Source organism: Mugil cephalus, chromosome 23 (assembly GCF_022458985.1).
Source record: "Mugil cephalus isolate CIBA_MC_2020 chromosome 23, CIBA_Mcephalus_1.1, whole genome shotgun sequence".
Taxonomy (NCBI): Eukaryota; Metazoa; Chordata; class Actinopteri; order Mugiliformes; family Mugilidae; genus Mugil; species Mugil cephalus.
Genome location: NC_061792.1, coordinates 9138186 through 9156905, shown reverse-complemented (window position 1 = coordinate 9156905; position 18720 = coordinate 9138186). Strand labels below are relative to the sequence as shown.

Below are 18720 nucleotides of genomic sequence, written 5' to 3'. Positions count from 1 at the left end.
TGACCGGATTGCGCGTCGATTCCAAACATACATTTTGATTTATTTTCACAAAGAAGCGACGGAGGGAGAATGTAACCTGCCGTATTACAGGATAACCTTGTCTTTTCTGCACCCTGCTGGATGCTGGGGGTAGTCTGCACCCAGCGCACGCACCCTGCTCTGATTTATCTCCCCTCTCCTGTGCCAAGCACACGTTCGCACGCCCACACAATTCATCCGCAGACACAGGGAGAGGCGTGCACATGTGATTAATGCTCTCCGTTTTCACTTTTCTCGCTAATTAGCAGCTGCTTGAAGCTCATACTGACGGCTATTTAAAAGACATTTTATTTAGCCCGTGTCAGCCGAGCCGCAGACGCCGTAATTACACGTTTAATTACTCGTGTTTGCGGTTTGTGCTGCGCAGGGGCCAATTTATACGGACAAGAGGTGCTGCTTGTCTATACTTTTCTATTATAGTCCAAGTCTTTATATTCGGTCAGTGTTGTAGAGGAGGGGTTTGGCGGCGGATATCATATATCTCACATACGAGAGAGATTTACAGAGAGAATAAGAATAAATTTCAATGTTTTTTATTCTTTTTTCACTCTATTTGTAGAATAATGCAAATAAATTATGTAGTTAACATAAAAGTTTGAGACGCACTTACTTTTGCAACCCTCCATTACTTTCAGGACTTCGAGACAGGAACATCCACAGATGTTTGAGTCATTTATTTACGCAGAAATGTAGTAAATTCTATAAGAGCCAAAACTTTTAAGAGGTATCTTACACACACCTTAACCCAAATACATCAGTATTTGGTTGTAGTCTTTCACATGCTTACAGAAGGTTGCAGGAGCTCATGTGGCTGTGTCTGGTTTCTAGGCCTCCCTATAGTGGCGCCTTTTCAATTCTGCCCACACATTTTCTATTGGATTGGGGTCAGTTCTTTGTAATGGTCACTCCAGTACCTCAGCCTGGCTGTCTTTAAGTATTCTTGGGGCCATTGCTCAGACACCTTTCTTTCGAAAGTTGAGGAAACAAATTAAAATCTTCAAAAGCGCCACACAAAAGCTAATAAAAATGCCAGCGGCTCGAACCCTCGGTGGTGACAGATAAGTACAATACAGTGACGCTTTTTACATGTTTCTCCACATGGTTGTGTCGTCCAGTGTTGTCATAGCTTCCTGATAAGGGAAGGGAAGGGAAGATTATATATGTTAAACATTTGAGTTCCATCAGTCTTCTGTTGCCGTCAAATATGATCTGTATATTACATTAAAAGTCTGAACACGCACGATTCAACGTGAATGTATTTGTATTCATTGACACGAAGTGCGTTATGATTTATAATTCAGCATGAACTTTTTCCACGTCAAGAGGTTTGGATACTACAATTCCCATGATCCTCTGCGGCTGTTGCCATGGAGAAGGTGCCGTTACATTTAAAAGCCTTTGGCTCGAGCCAGTGTTGGTGTCCGTTATCAGAACGCCGAGCTTCACGTTCGAGCGTTTCTTCTTGTTAAATTGCATCTTGGGAGTCGTAGTTAACTTATGTCCTGATTCATTTAATTGTTATTTTATTTATTTATCTGTAAAGTGGCATTCATCTTTGACTCTTTGTTGAAGAGGCCGTCTTTTGTACAGATGATTGCTCAAGGAGAGAAGAGTTACTCAGGGCTATGATGTCTCTTGTGGGGGAAAGATTAATGGAATTTGAAATTGCTCCTTCCGCTTTTAAACCGTTTTGTTTTCCGGTTTTGGTTTGGTTTTGTTAAGGTGTGAGTTGTTGACTGAGACAGGCTACCTCCACTTCTCAGCACCCAATGCATTTTCACACACTCCCTTACATAAAATATTTCACAGTTTACGCTGCACAGATTGAATTTTGTGGCGTTTTTCATTCATCACATATATAAATGTCTAGCATTTTGGAACTATATATATATACAAGTCGTCTAAATAGCCTTTCTCTACTGCCACTTCGCCGCTCATAAAAATGCAAAACGCACCGCGGCAAGGCAATTAAATTGCAGCTTGTATCCCTGCAAAACTAACAGATGTCTTCTCCTGTAATACACGATTCCATCAGCCTCCAACAAAGCACTCACCTCCAGTCAAGCGGCGGCGCTTTCACGGCACCAGAATGAGTCGGGCCCCGCTGAAAAGCCGCCGCATCTGACAAAGACACCCACTGTTCCTTTATATAACACCTTTTTATAGCACCTATTTACCTTGAAATGATGTTGCCAAGTAACAACAACATCCCAGTTGTGTGTGTGTGTGTGAGAGAGAGAGCGCGCCCGCGCGTCCATCCATGTGCGCGCGTGTTTAGTGTGTCCATGATGGATGTCCTAAAGTGCCATTATTGGCTCTAAAAGTGAGGTTCTTACAGCAGCTGGGAAAAAATGACTTTGAGCCCTTTTTACAGGTCTGCTGCTTTAGAAAGGTGCAGGCAGGAACTCATCTATCACTACTACATATAAATCCTTAATGCTGCTAATGCCGGCTACCTTGCATGATCTTCCAGATTTTTATTTTTTTTTTTTTTGCATCACACCACCTCATGGCTTTTTCACATTTTCCCCTTTTTTTTTCCATCCCTTCCCCTCTCAGTGTGAGCTGCTTAACTGATACATGTACTACAGTAATCCCCCTTCTTAGCGAATGGGATTAATATTTAATTCAAGAAGAGCCTTTTATCAATACCTCACTGTGCGCCCATTGTTCATCGCTCTGTTTAGGGTGGCTTTTGGCGAGCCGCTGGAATATTATGTGTATTAATGTGACAGATCGAGCAGACGGGAGAGTATCGATGGCCTTTTTTTTTTATGCAGGTTTCAGAGGAGGAATTCATCAGCGGTGCACCAGAGAGAGACAGAAGTTTCGGCTTGCACCCAAAAATATCCCTTAGCAATGAATCAAACTGAGTGTTTGCCTTCAAAATGTCCATTTTGCTTTCATTCCAAGTAGGATTTTTCTCAAATCGGCTTCTAAACTATCCCTTTAAAGTCAACCCAAAACAGTCTTTGTGCTTGAATTGAAACTCCAGTGCATTCAGAAAAGAGCCTATTGTGTGTGTCTCTGCTACAGAGTTTAGAATGCATGACAATGCAATGTAATACATAAACATGCTCATATATCAGGTTTTATTTTCATACAGTTGGATCAGACTTCTTTATAAAAAAAAAGCTGATGTTGATGTTGGACTATGGAATGACTCTGAACTCATTCTTGTGTTTTTGTGTGTGTTGAATGTGCAAAAGGTTTTCAGTGGGACACAATGGACACCTAACCTTGAGGCTGAAGCTAAAGAGAAGGCTGGTGAAAGCCAGGGGGACCTTGGGTTGGGACCGCTCCGCTGCATGTTTTCTTTTCCACGTATCAAGTATGTCTAAGGGGCATTCGTCTTCCATCCAAGGCCAGCTTTTTCCACAGCAACGTGAGTTATGGATCTGAGCTGGGAGTGTTGCTCAAGCTGATAGGCTGACTGCCAATATTTTGCCTTGGCCCATTTCTGCTGCCACCCTTAGTAATTCATGTTTGAAGAATTAAGTAAAAAAGAAACACTTTTGAATTTTAGCCACTTTAGGTTATTTTAAACGATCTTTGGGTCATGTTTTGCGTCACACAACACGTTTAAAATTGAAAGCATGTAAAACTATTCGAGTGTTACGCAGAGCTGGCAATGGAGATATAAGAGGGCTTTGGCGCCACCTAGTGCCGCCAGGGACTCACACTGTTTTGCGTGTATTTGCGTCATCACGCTTCCTCAATCCGTGGAAATAATCGCTAAACGAGACGAGAAAAGGGAATCCATCTTCAAAATAAAAGACCCATCGCTAATTTTGCCAATAATATAGCTGAGCTCTTGTACTTATTTGCTCGATCTATTTGATATAACCAAAAATAATAATAATAACATTAATACTACTAATAATTATTTTTGTGTTCCCTTAGCAATGCCTAGAGTTGGTGTTACTGATAATAAAAATGTGGCGCATTGTCGGGTTGCGTATCTTATTTTGAAACAATTGGTCGGAAGTCCGGAGTGGAGCTGACGCCGTTGGGCAGCATTCTGCCAACAACGGTATTTTCCTAAGCATTGTAGACTGCAGCCATTTCTTTCAGCGCTCTTAGTTCTGGTTTTGACGGAGGTTTGGGTGGAGGAGTGTCCCTCGTCCGCGAGTCTTAACAACAAGTTCGGTAAACCTCTAGGTTTTCCTCGGCTGGCTCTTCTGCCAGCTGAATCTCGACGGGATGGACCCAGCAAGCCGATACCAAGTGGTGAGTTGTGTGGACGGATCAAAACACGGTGCGATACCCGGGGCCCGGAAAAACAAGGCCTTTCCAAGAATTATGGCCCTAATAGTAATTCCGCTCCGTTAAAAGGCTCCACGTAACGCCGGGATTTTTTTTTTTAAACTTCCCCCCAACTTTTACATTCGGTGTATTATGCCCACAACCTCCCTTTTTAAATTGTTTTCTTTTGACAGCTTTTCACAGGCCACTTCCGCATCGACTAAGATAACGTTAGCTAGCCGGACACCGACTGCTCGTATAGGCCTTTTGAACTTTAACACTTTATTTAACGGAATTACACGGGTTAATATTTTAATGTGCCAACATTATAGTCGTGTTTGTTAACCAGTCACACACGTTGGCCCATTCGCTTGGCTATAAATGACGACAAACTTAACTATAAGTTAGCATGGCTAGCTAGCTAATGCTAACGTGTCAGCTAAAGGGATTTTTGGAACTGAATTTTAACTTCCGTCATTACCACCTGCATTAGGGGTAGGTAGGTAAAAGTCTTGAAGCCAACCATAAAAATAAATAACTTGGAGCGAATTAGTTTTCTAACTTTGTCATATTAGTTTTACAACTTACTCTAAATCTGGTTAGAATTTCTTCAGTGTGTTATTGAGGGCTAAATGTGTAACAGTTACTAGCAGTTAAAGGCAGCTTTGTGAATATTTGGTTTAACTTGACACACAAATCGGGGCTTGTGAAGTAGCAGTACAGCCCGTCAAATGTTTGAATCAGTGAGGGCTTTGTGTTCTGATGCCCGTGGTCCTGGTTTATGACTGATAATCCCGAAGGCTTCAGCTTGAGCCAAAGCAAATCTGCGCCGTGTGCTAACTTTTCAATAACACCCCAGTGTTTAACAATAACAACACACGCTGGTGGGTGAGTTGGATTACTTAAAACAATGCTCGGGTCACGTTCAAGCCAACTTGATCGGAGTTGGAAGATGTTGTGACTTTTAGACTGTGCCTCTTCATTTCATCCCTCTGTTTCTTCTCTAAATAATTCCCCCCCAGGTATGAATTTCGGTTGTGTTTGGATACACCAGGGGGCTTGTGGCTGTGTGGTTAAGATCTCTTATGTAATGGCCTGTGCGTGGGTGCGTTTTGTCCTTGATTTGGAGCCAGGCGCTCATTCACTCCCCGACCCCAGCGGAGGTTTCAAGGCTGATTTCAATTCACACGGGTTTGAAGTGGATTTCTTTATTTAGAGAAGTTTGTCTACAGGATGTCTACTGCGATGGTAGATATTAGTCACCTTTTAATAACTTTTATAGATATATTGTCAGCAGTCAGCGCGAGGGGTGCTTCCCCTTATTGTAGTTGTGTATTACCACAGCCAGAAAATTGTCATTACTTCATCGGAGCGGACGTGCGATGCGCATAATCAGATTTGAAAGCCAGCTTGTGGCTAAAATTTCCTTTGCAGTTTAGGCACCGCTGAGTCCTTATCTTGCAAACTGCATGCTACGGAAAGTAAGATGACATTTCGTGTGTCGATACCAGTAGAACAATCATGAGCTGATTCATCTGAACTTGGGCGGATTTAGCGTTTTATAATCATTTATCAGCTGCACGTTTTGTTTTTTTTTCTATACTCTGAGGAATTTCTTTCAAGGTTGCCGAAGTAGCCGAACTTGCTCAACCACCTTGAGGCGGCTTCTGTTTGCGTTGCTTGAGCAGACTGTACGTAGTCTGTTTTTGTCTGGTAGTGCTCACTGACGCAGCATCGTGCGTTTGGTGAGACGCGGCCCCGTCAGTGGTAAAACCACAGCCTCGTTTCTGTCACCATTTTGTGTTGACGGCTTTATCGATGCTTACGTTAAAAACAAAATAATCTGGGTGCAAGTTCTCAAGGGCACCTCGGTGGAAGTTGTTGCAGAGGAAGTGTGAAAGTATCTCTTCGGCCTCCCCGATTCCCCGCCTGCCTTTCTATAACCTTCACATCCCTTTCTGTAATTTCAGAACCCATTTGGCCCTTGAGGCAAAAATGAATCTGCTTAAGCCTGTGGATGACTCTCGGACTCATTATCTGATTACATGCGGATCACTCTTTCCGAGACCTCCGCCTGTCGACATGCCAGCGCAGCCTTCTGTAGGGAGACTTTTAAGACAAACACAACCAATAATTTAACTGCGGATCGACTGGAAAAACGTTGTACATGTGTGTTTTTTGTGGAAGCTTCACAATAAAAGCCACCGCTTGATTTTATACTTTGGTACTTCAGGAAATTTTTGTGTTTGGGAATGTTTGCATTCGTCTTTCTGTTTCCAGACCTTTCTGGTTCAGGTTGGCCAATGGCTGTAGACTTTGGAGGGTGTTCAAAGTGCACCTTCATAACTGCGACACGTCACAGTCGGTACTAGTAGTTCATTGGATTATGTTTGGAGTGTGTCTTCCTTGACTATAAAGATGGCGACAAATGCAGCAGGAGTAGATTAGAAATAGAAAAGTGCTGCCTCAGTCACAGCTGACACTGAAAAACATATACACATACAACAATATGTGCAAAACTGACTTTTATAAATTGTGACTACCTGATTCTGCTTTGAACAAATGACACAAATGTCCCACAATATAATCACGAATTCCTTCACATCCAACAAATTAATACCAGAATGTCAACTCATAAAAAAGCGGGGTTTCGCCGCGCAATCTGCCGAGATGAAAGCACAAGATCTGCGCCAGTTTCAGAAATGTGGGACGGCGTCAGCACTTCCCTCCAGCAGCCACATTGTTTGGCTGACTGATCAGCTGATCGGCCCGTGCCAACTCCACTGAACCCCCTCTTCTCCCGCAGTTGCACAACGAGGACGACTCTTCGGAGGCCTCGACCAGCGAGCAGCAGCAGCAGCAGCCGTGCACTTCAGCCACAGCCCAGGCCAGCACATCCAGCCAGGAGCAGCAGCAGTGCCAGGCCGAGGGCCAGGCCCAGGCAGCGGGGGGAACGCCGAGGGCTCAGGGAGAGGCGGACGCGCCACCCCCTCCTTATGCCTCCATTGACCTGGGAGCGACCGCCGCAACACCGGGTATTACTTCTCATTTCGCGTACACCAATTCCCTTTAAAAGTAGCAACTTGGTTCAGAAGCGCGGCCGCCCGCTTCCAAAAATAACAACAGGATTTCATCTTGCGGCGGTTTTGTGGCAACTACTTGACTTTGTGCACTCGTGAGTCATACCGATTTCCATGACAACGTCACCACATTATTGGCAACTGACTCGAGGCTACTTGGATTCTGCACGTGTTCCCCTTCGTAACCGAGCCTTTTCTTTCTGCGTTGTTTCCCCCAGAGACTAGTTTCCGAGGAGACTTCCCAGTGCCTCCGCCCTACAGCGTCGCCACCTCGCTGCCCACATACGATGAAGCAGAGAAGGCCAAAGCAGCCGCCATGGCTGCCTCCGCAGTGGAGGTGATGCCACGGGTAAGCAGACTGTTCTTCCTCGTCTTTATAAATTATTAATCTGCCTTTTATGGGAGTGTTTTCCTTTATTTGAAGCACTTTCAAGAAACACTTCCAAGCCTTTCTTAGAAATATTTGTCACTCTGTCAGCATCATAAATTATTCTTAGACTTGACTAAACACTCAGCAAGTAACGCCCGTTAAAGGGAGTGAATGGGTGAAGGAGAACACACGTGTTTTGCTGATTTTGTGTAGCAGGCGTGTCAGGTTGTCTTTTCAGCTAGATGTGTGTTTTTATGCCCATACCAGGATGACGAATTCCCTCCCAGAGATGACTTCAGCGACGCCGATCAGCTTCGAGTCGGGAACGACGGGATCTTCATGTTGGCGTTTTTCAGTACGTTTGGTTTTGATTCGTTCGTTTGTCCCCAAAACACTTTCATTCTTTGGAACGTTGGAAGGTCGGAAGCAGAAGTGTTTGTTTTGAAAAGGTTGTGACAGAGCGATCTTTGATAAGACAAGACTTACACTAACATAACCTCAGGTTGGAGGGAAAGTTTTGTGTTTGACATTTTGTTTCAACACCTTTTTGTTGCACATAAATGCAAGAAACAACATCTTTATTAAGCTGATCAGTCACTATGTCGGTGGTTTAGTTTATAAAGGTTCCACATCCAGTTATAAAGTAAAATACTACATCGTCTGCGTAGTATATGACCGGAAATGAATTATAATGACAATAAATCTGAATTATTTCCCTCCAGTGGCCTTCCTGTTCAACTGGATTGGGTTCTGCTTGTCCTTCTGTCTGACCAACACCATAGCAGGACGCTATGGAGCCATCTGCGGCTTCGGGCTTTCCCTCATCAAGTGGATTCTCATCGTGAGGGTATGTACTTCCCAGAACAAACATGCTCAGCGTTGTATTAAGTGGCTCTGATGAGGAGTGTCGAGTTATGGGATGCATGTGGTTTCTTTATATTTGCTTTGTTTGCCAGTTAGTGAGCTTTAATGGAAGGTATAAAAGGTATTCAAGCATACTTGAACTATTTTAAGTAGTTACATGAGTTGAAATAATTTTTATATTGTGCTGGAAGGACCGGGGGAAAATAAATATCATTAAAAATGAGCCTTATAGTTCCTGTTGGTTTTCCATTGTTGTTCGCTAACACTGCGTTCCATTAACTCCCCGTGTAATGTCTAACCTGAACTCAACCACGTGTGAAACAAACGTACTTAAGGGCTTTTCAACCAACCAGTAACCAAGAGCTGCTCGGGTTCAAATTCCATTCGCAGGTTTTTAACTAGAAATAACCTGGCAGCTAACGTGAACGTGAATCATAAACACATTGGAGTTGTTGGCAGCTTGTATGAAACCCGTGAAATCAAACAAGACAAACAGGAAAAAAAAAAAAAGTCGCCTACATATGACAGGAGATGTTACACATTTCTTCTTCTTCTTCATCATCATCATAAACAAAACATGTGTTTTCCTCTGTGTCCAGTTCTCCGACTACTTCACCGGATACTTCAATGGCCAGTACTGGCTGTGGTGGATCTTCCTGTTGCTCGGTGAGGACACCGAAGTCATTCACGTTGCTCTGTTCTATAGCTCAGGCCTCCGTTTTAAAGCGTGCTCATAATTCTCCTTCCACAGGTCTGTTGCTGTTCTTCAGGGGATTCGTGAACTACCTAAAAGTCCGCAACATGTCAGAGAACATGGCCACCGCTCACAGAACGCGCCTCTTCTTCCTTTACTAAAGGTAATTTTTGCCAGTGAATCAGTGAAATGTTGAGATCTCCAGCCATGCTACGTTGCTACTGTTCTGCTACAGCCACTCATTGGGTTTCATTCCCCCTCAGGTTTCCACGGCGGCATCTTTTTTTTGTTTCCAGTGTGAAGTTCCTTCCCTCCCCCCCTCGAATGACCTGACCGAGGAGCCTTGCAAAGCGAAGAGAGGTGACAGGGAAGGAAAGCAGTAGGGGGAGAAAGTGTTACCAGTCAATTAAAAAGCAAAAACGCGGCTTCCTCTGAAGTCTCTGCTTCTGATCCCGGCTCGAAAAAAAAACTTTCCAAAAAAACAAAAAAGAAAGAAAAAGTCTGTCTTTGATTAGCGGATCTCTTCCCCGGCTCGATTGTCTTTCGTTTTCCTTTGATTCAAAGCCCGACAAACTCAAGTCCAGCTCACGTCTCTTAAGAGCGCCGCTGTTGAGACGCGTGACCTGGAGGAAACTCACACATTTACTCAGAAAGCACAATTTCAGCCGAGATAAATGTACGTTATGCATACGAATCCTTTTCTAAATAATTTGCTGTCAGTGTGTAACCAGTGACAGCAACGTTAACTGACTATAACCAAATGACTTTAAAGCAACATTTGGAATATTATAATAGAAAACGTTTGATCTATAAATTTCCCTCCAGCTTTGCCACATTTTTCTCTGACAAAGGAGGAGGACGCATGACATATACACCTTCATTTCTGCCATTCCACCGTTTAAAGTTCAGGGCGTTTTTTTTTTTTGAAAAAGTCTTAACTGTGTATGTAGCATCTTTTGTTCGACAGTGTGAACATCTCAGCCTCTTAAAAAGCGCTCAGCCGTGCGTCTACGGGAGGATCCGTTTACATATCACCGACCCCGATTCTTTTCCTGTTTTCAAACCAAACAGTTCGAACCGCACAGGAAAAAAAAAAGAAAAAGTAAAGAGGAACTGTGCATTTTTTTGTTTTTTAATCATCTCTGAGCCTCATTTTAAAACCAGGCGCATTTCTATGAAACGATGAAGCTCCCGCTGACCCGCACCTATGCAGTAAGGATTTCAATCCACCCGCGAAACCGTCTCCGTTTGAATCAAAGAAAAATGGAGGGGGGGAAACAAACGAATCCCGCCTTCCTTCCTGAGACATAGGGTTTTTTCTCTCTGAACGCGTTTCACGTCGTACGCCGAATTCATCAGCTGTAAAACTGCTGCTTTTCATCCGCGAGTCAAAGCAGCGTCTGTAAGCTACCAACGAAAACTCCGCGGATTTAAAAGACGTTTAAACCGACAAGCAAGCATTTTTAAATCCGGGAGAACAAAGAGTCTTATGCAATTTACTTTATCATCATGACACAATTGTTGCGGACGCGAAGTCTGCAGGTTAAGATAAGATGCGTACCTTGTATTTATTGTCGATCACAGGTTGAGATCCGGCTGCAACACTAGGTTCAGTCTGCGTCGTAAAGCAACAAATTAGGAAACGGAGGCGAAACGCAATAAAAGCGGGTGAAAGGCGACTGCATGTTGTGCATGACTTAGACAAACGTGGGTCTCTCTAGGATGTCGGCTTTTTACGATTAGGTTACAAATTTCTTCCTTTTTCTTTTCACGGATTGAGAAGCTTTCGGTGACGTGGCGTAGCTTACGTAGTTATTATTTCTATGATTATTATTATTATTATTATTAGAACAATATCAGCAGATGTTGTGGTTTCTGTTGAGCGTGACGGCGGAAGAAGTCGGGTGTGCGTCATGAAGGCTGACTGGACAAAGACAAGTTTTAAACAAAAAAAACCACAACATTTTTGATTATTTTTGTCATCCGGAAAATGAAATGTATATACCAGCTTATGCCAATTCATAATATTTGCACTTTGAGGAACTTATGTACAGTTTTGATTTGTGAATCTGCTGAACTTGATGTTGGTGGTTTGGAAAAGGCGAAAGTTTAATCTTAGCCAATCCGAGTTTTTCGACTGGAATTCTTAATCATCCCAAATGGATAATTTGCACTTTTTATTTTTTAAAAAATATTGTTATTGTGTGTTGTCTTGTTTCATCGCTTTTAGCCTAAACTGTGACCGCTTGAGTATTGCCAAACTTCTTTTCTTTTTTTTTTCTTTCCTCCCCCTCCCCCAATCTTTTCGGTCATATCCCACCAAAAGCCTCTCTCAGCAATATCAGCATCTCTCTGTGAATTAAATCTGCTGCATGATTTATCCGCATTCAAGTGGGGGCGACGATAGGATTGATCAAATCCCTTTCTTTCTTTGTAAATAAATGAAGAGATAAAAAAAACACAAAAAAAAAAAACACAGACGGCAGCCAAAATTATTTTTTGTCCAAAGTACTCCTCCTAACAGTTTCTGGAGCGGTTGTTATGCATTTATTGTAACTGGAATTAAAATGACAGATGACGTCTTGCAAAAAATGCCAATAAAGTTCAAAAGCCTGCCACTTAACATTCCACGCTGGACTCTGTTTGCACACATTTGACGCCTGTCCTACAACCAGCCTTGGATTATCTCCCTTCACACGTGAATTTAATAAAGAAGACCTGAAACGGAATGAGCAGCGGAGGATTATTACTTGGAGTAAAGTTGCACTCATTGACACACTGGATGGAAGTTGTTGACAGTGCCTCCCTGTGGTGAAAACGAGGAATTGACTTATTTCGACAAGCAAGCAAGCAGCTCATCATGGTCAAACTGTGGACTTTGTCCAAGCAAAGTCTAATGTCCTCTACTTAAAATGACACCAAAACGTGAATAGCAACATAAGGAAAAGATTTAAGAAGATTTTAAGTTATTTTGTCATAAATTAATTATTATTATTATCAATTATTATTCCACTAAAGTAAAATCATCAAATTACCGTAGCCAGTGTGTCTGGATCCTGGATCCTATTAAAGATGATCAGAGCTTTTTGTTTTTAATTATACAACATGACCTCAAAGAGTCGACAAAGAAAATGTGAGGATAGCTGTCTGATTGAACAGGAAGTGGATGTTTCAACAAGATGCTAAGCAGCCAAAGAATTCCTCAAAAAGAAGAAATGGATCAAACGTGATGTGCTTGCTTTTTTCCCCCACAAAGTAACATTCGATGTTATGTCTTTGTTTTTCACTTGTGATTGATCTATTTCCTTTATCTTTAGGTGCATAATTAATGAATGAATGAATCAAATTTGATATACACGGCCCTTTAAAGTAACCGAAAGCTACAACAAAGCCATGAAGCAGCACAAAGTCAGATGTGAAAACGTTCAAAGAAACGACTGTTTCCACAAGATGCGCTTTCTTTTTCACTCGACTGGAGAAGTGCGGAGAAGCGGAGCGGTAAATCCAGTATCCAGTGGCATCGGTGCAGACACACAAATGGAATCACAAGCCTATACACAAAATATAAAAAGTCTATATATGTCTCACACAAAGAGTTATATACAAAAAAAAAGGTAAGTGTATGAAGAATTTGTCCTTTGATCCTGAAATCCAATGACAAGACATTTGACTTTAAAAATAGATTGATGAAAGCAAGTTTAATTAAAAGTTGAGTTTTTTTTAAAACCCTCGTCTGCCACAATTAAGGGAAGATTTACTCTTATTTTTTCTTACTGTGTCGTTTTGGAAAGGTGCAACATAATTCATTTCTCATGATTAATAGTGAGTTTAAAAGTCAGTGTAGTTTTTCACTCAATCCACTAGGTGGAGCCAAAGATTGCGCCTTAACTTTTCTGTGTCAGCTCAACGCGCTTGTTCTGTTCTGCCATTGTCAGAGTCACAGATCTTGCGATCGTTCTCAAAGCGTGTCCATCTTTCCTGTCAGCACCATCTTTTCCCCTTTGTTGCGGCGTGTGATAACACCGAAGGACTCGCGTTGCCTTTAGCCTCACTCGCCCCTTGACAGGGAAAAAAAAAAGCTGAGATGAAGTCGTGAAAAAAAGTGAATTTCCTGTTTTCGTCAGAAAATGTTTTAGTGAGACAAGTGGAGACACTAATACCGTTAAAGCGTTGGAGTCCAGGACTAATGTGGGACTGTTATCAGTGAATGAACAGACATTATGTTATTTATAAAGGTACATTATAGCTTTTCCATTTTCAGAATGTGATTGTGTTTCATTGATCTTCTGATATCTAATATTAATGGTGTAGTTTCTCTAAAAGTCTCCTATGCCACAGTGGTGATTTGTGGCCCACTTGCTCCTTTAGTTCTATTGAAGTTTAAGCGGTGGTGTGACCCAACTACTGATCCGAGTGCGGTGGTCCCGCTCGGAGAGGGTTTGATAAATACAAGCGAGAGGCTCTTTAGGACTGCTCGGGGGATCGCTTCTCGCCCTCCCCTCGATCAATGTGTCCTCACACCCCAGCGCCTCAGGCTATTAACTGGGCCCTCTCTCCTCACACAGCTGCCCGTGTTAACGTCCAGAAGACAGCACTGGCCAGGACGCAGAAAGATCCTTTCGGCCATTAAGTGGCTGCCTGTCACTTTAAAGATCGCATCAAACTAGAGAAACTGACGAAATGACAAAAAAAAAAAGACCTATGACCAAAACGGAAACCTTACTGGAAATGTCTATCACTTAAAAAGCTGTTGATAAACTTCAAGTGGTGTCCCAGCATAGATCTGCGATGGTACAAATTGTCCCAAAAGATTATCAGAGCATTTTCTCAGAAACTCATCATCAAGACCTGCTCATTATTGGCGACGCAATAAATTCACAATGTAATTGCGCGCCTTCACCACAGAGCGGTGCTGTCCACACACGTTGCCGCCCCCTTTCGGAAGCTTGCAAGCAAGAAGCACAGACCAAGTGTTGTGGTTTGATTTCAGTGGAGATATACTAGTAGCACCAACAGGTGACTCTTGTGAACCTAACATCCATCTGCGTCTGATGAACATAAATATTGAGGCGCCCACGAGCTAATTAACGCCACTGACCCCTGAGCCTTTCGTGAGAGTGACATCTTGTGGCGACTTTGCAAAAGTTGAGTGAAAACTTTATCTGTAGGCCGTACCTGTCTTGACGAGGGTTAAAACGACCTCACTTGAGGCCGAGGCCAGAGCCCTGGCATGTGCCAGACTGCATTTGCTCGCGAGCTGTAAAATCCTTGACGCTGCAAGCTGCCTCCTGCCGCCTGACAGACAGGGCTCAGGTGTTGCTCTTCCCTTCCTGTGTAAATTATACAGTAGGTTTTGATAGGTGTCACATTAGACACAGGATGTTGCCCCCCCCACCCCCCTCCGCCCGCCTCCCGCCTCTGGCCCCTCTCTTCCTCTGTCTTTTTCTTGTCACCAACGGCAGCTATGCGAGGCGCAGCCGACAGACCCCGCAAAGCCGCTTGCGTAGGAGCCAGCTCAAAGTCTGTGGTCTTGGCGTGCTTAAATGACCAATATTGTGCCGAATATAATCCCACCATCGCGTTGCGTGAGAAATTTGTGCCTTGATTTACATTCAAAAGTGAGTGGCACGAACTGATGTAGTGGAGCCTGTTTCGTCATTGTGTCACACGTAGATGTAATCAGATGTTGCTAGTACATTAATTCGGCCTAGGTGCTTAATATTCTAAGAATATAGTTAGATGTGATTGCTGAATGTTACAAGTATATTAATTAACCATGATGGATCCTTTCTGTTACATTGAGTAGGCTTGATTGCTATAAATACACAGACAAACATCATAGCCAAATGCTTTTTATACAGCTTTTTATACATGTTATAAATACATTAAGTAGGCGTGATTGCCGGCTGTTTTCGAACTTTCCATTTATAATATCGCTTTGCTTGTTGACCTAAGCACTGATTTCAATTAGCTGTTACTTTGGCACCTGTGAGTCTCCTGTTAGCTCCTAAACACTCACTTCAGCTTTTATGTTATAGAAAAGGAGAGTCTCCCTGATGTTGGCCATGTGCCTTTTTTGGGTTTGGTTCGGGGCATACGATGTGTCCATACTTCCACATTGCTGACTGTTATTTCCATCTATATGTCAGATTAGATGATCATTTTAAATCTGACATTTGGTATAAAACAGTAACTGTTAATCCCAAACAATATCATGGTTGAATAAGAAGCACAAAATTAGTTCACAGACAGGTGCAATTTGTCATTGTTGCCTTTTTTTCTCTTCAGAATTTGTGAATTAGGTTCACCTATTTAACTGGGAAGGCTTACAGTGTTTATTTAACTTTGAATTACGCCGTGAATAGCGATCACTGTCCACCGAGGGAAGCTGCGCTTAAAGGATGAGTCAAGTAAAAGCCTCACCGCTGCAGGAAATAATGACTGAAACTTTCCATAGCGCATTGTGATATTACACTCTGAGTAAAGACTGTGTACTGAACACAAAATCAGATCTTGAGGAAGAAAAAAAAAACAGAAAAAGCAAAAGAAAGAGGAGCTTACGCTGAACAGAGAGGCCTATTCACATAATGGGTTTATGTTCTCTACTTGCCTACCCGCCTGCCCCTGGCCCCAATCTGGCCTCCTCTCTTTCAGAAGGCCTTAATGACTAGCCCATTTACATAACTCCCTTCCGGTTTGCAAATGTTTCCCTTTATGAGGCCCTCTCCTCCCTCTGAACTCATTCTCTTCATCCTTTTCTTGCTTTCCGCCGCTCCGTCTGAATGTCTCCCGGCCTCGCTCTGGCCAGGTGGAGCCCAGTCAGGGCCCTCGCCCCGTCCCAGAGGAAATTCTGTCGCAAGCAGAGAGAGAAAGAGGCAGCCAGAGACGGAGAGCTGTGCTGACAATCTCTGTCAGCCGCATGTCTGAGGGCTGCCCGGCTACTGCCAAATGTGTGTGTGTGTGTGTTTTGAAGTGTGTATCTAGTTTACCATGCTCATCCGGGAACCTCCCGGTGTGCGGGTGCCTCTGCTGATCGCCACAAAGCTCCTCTTCGTCAAGAAATTGCATATTTGAACAAAATTCTACGTTGGTGTTTTGTGCAAGTTATAAACAAAATGGAAAAGTGTCGCAAAGAGTCGATTCATATCTCTTTATCGCATCTCTGTTTGTTGTATGGAGCTGGCGTTATCTTGCCACTTTATCTGCACAAATGTGTGAAGCAGGTTATTTTGTTCAAGTTTGCGTAGTGGAAATATTCACTGGTGACTGACAGGAAAATGTTCACGGTGGAAACTAACCGCGATCTGATCATCTGATCGCTGTGGCTTATCAAGTGTCCATGCAAGCCACAAACCTTCGTCTTTAAAGTTTATGTTTTCCATGCAGAGATGCTGGTCTGAGATTTGATCATTTGTCGTAAACGTTGTGTCACAACAAGAGCTGCATTAATTATGAAAGCTAAACCCTAACCCTAACCCTAGGTGGTTTAGTCCTAGCTTTCAGTTATGCAGATGATACTTGGTTTTCAGTAAAGAATTTTATAATCTTACCGCAAATCTCTTAAAGCATTGATTTATTTTAACGACTAAATGGTTTTATGATAAAAACTCCAACATAGACCAGCATTCACCTACACAGCAGGTCCTCTTAACCCTGTGGCAGCAGGTGAGGAAATATGCAATCTGTTTGGCTTTCAAGTGGGCATGAAACACTGTGTTGCGGGAGAGCGGAATAGCTGTGTGTACTGCTTTTGTCGCTCGCATGTACGCACATGCCTCTTTTCATTCAGGAGTCCCCACACACAAGGCAGGGCCTCGAGGCGTCTTTCGTACGCACAGGAAGAATGGGTTTGGAACGGCTTCCCAGACACATGCCTGTCTGTCGTCGGGTGTCAGACAGGGAACTGTGACATTTCGCAAGACTGCACACATGCACGCACGCATTCAGGGATTTTTAGGGTGTTTTCACACGTTTGTGAAGCCCGAGAATGCGGGCTAAAGGTTATCCATTTTAAAGGACCGAAGAATTCATCAATGGGTTGTGAAGACCGGGTCAAAGTCTTTGATTAGCTCCATCTGCCTCAACCGTTTGTGGTTTGAGGTAACTGCCTTAGCGCCGAAGCTTATCCCTTTAAACAAACAAGGAATTATGAAGGTGATGTAAAGGGTTCTGCAGAGTCTTTGATTAGGCATTCTGCAAGGAGCGTTTGTGGTTGCCCTCAACGTGTGGGTAGTTTCCAGGAAGCGCGGTTTTGGGTTTGTGTTGTGTTGTGTTGTGCATGTCCAAGATCGATTCAAAAATATACACAGTGCCTCTGTGATATGTTAAAATATCATTTGTCTTATGCAGTAGGAACAGAAACGTCAAATACTAGCTAACACAAAGCTAAACCAAGCTTGGCCACTTGTAGTTTGAGGAAATAAATATTGTATTCTCATTTACAGTGTTCGTGATGACATATTATAAACTATTGGTGTATACCTCCATTTATCAAATAAAATTTCAGATTGCAAGCTAACATGATCTAAACTGCGCTTGACCAGGGTCATGGTAGCTAGCTAGCTAGATAGGATAGCTCTATAGAGATGTTTGCACAAGCCCTTGTGCATCAAATCCAACAAATACAACCGCTCAGCTGCTCGTATCGCTCACCAGGGCCAACCTCACCACCTTATTCCAGTACGTGCCAGATTTGTTGCCCAATGCCACATCCCATTGCTCAAAGACAGCTGTTAAATCTAGACCCTTTTTTTTTCTTTTTTTTTTTTTCTAAAGCCCTCTTTGACCTCTTCACCATTTATCCCTTGTTCCCACGCAGCACTGTGTTTCTGTAACAGCACTCTAGCACATGTGCATGCGCCGGCGCGAGCTCAACGTCGGCAAATATTGACATTCAACTGCGGATGCCACCTGGTCTGCCAGTTGAGGAGTAATACACCGACAACACGCCCGCCCATTAATCACATAGCACGCACAGGATGATGTTTAGGAAGAAGTGGCAGCCAGAGAGCATGTTTGAAATGTAGACGTTCGGCATGACGTGCGATTGGTTGGATTGAGGAAAAAGAACCCAACCAAGTATCCACTGAGAATCCCCCAATTATGGCCCAATAAATAAGGCTTCATTCGTCTACGAGTGGGAAATATAAAAGCCGTTTTCTTCCCTTTCTTCCCGATAGTGTGAACTTAAACTAAGAATTCACAGTCAGCATTATGGCCTTGCGTTTCACATAAAAAGGAACTGTGTTTGTTATTTTGAGCGTGCAGCTTCCATTTAGTTTTTTTATGAAAATAGAGAAACTGTGCTCGAGCGTATAATTGGATCCCATGCTACCAACAATAGAGTGATATGAAACTTACTACGGAGCATATTACCAGCTAGCAAAGAGTAGTGTGATCAGCTCGAGTTCCTACAAGTGCGTGTCAAA

The 18720-nt window shown here is 43.0% G+C and overlaps 1 protein-coding gene across 1 annotated transcript; it reads left to right on the top strand.

The window, feature by feature from the left end:
- Positions 1 to 4041: 4041 nt before the first annotated feature.
- Positions 4042 to 11915, top strand: ndfip2 (Nedd4 family interacting protein 2). Its single transcript, XM_047576571.1, has 8 exons — positions 4042 to 4269; positions 7091 to 7319; positions 7583 to 7713; positions 8002 to 8089; positions 8457 to 8581; positions 9198 to 9264; positions 9350 to 9455; positions 9556 to 11915. Exons 1-7 carry the CDS (start codon positions 4243 to 4245, stop codon positions 9451 to 9453), a joined length of 771 nt encoding a protein of 256 aa, XP_047432527.1. The 5' UTR covers positions 4042 to 4242; the 3' UTR covers positions 9454 to 9455; positions 9556 to 11915.
- Positions 11916 to 18720: the final 6805 nt, after the last annotated feature.

Excerpts from the sequence above, each read along its gene's own strand:
- ndfip2 (XM_047576571.1), top strand. The coding sequence starts at position 4,243 with ATGGACCCAGCAAGCCGATACCAAGTG. Across the intron at positions 7,320-7,582 it reads AGCGACCGCCGCAACACCGG|AGACTAGTTTCCGAGGAGAC; the intron begins GTATTACTTCTC and ends TGTTTCCCCCAG. Across the intron at positions 8,582-9,197 it reads AGTGGATTCTCATCGTGAGG|TTCTCCGACTACTTCACCGG; the intron begins GTATGTACTTCC and ends CTCTGTGTCCAG.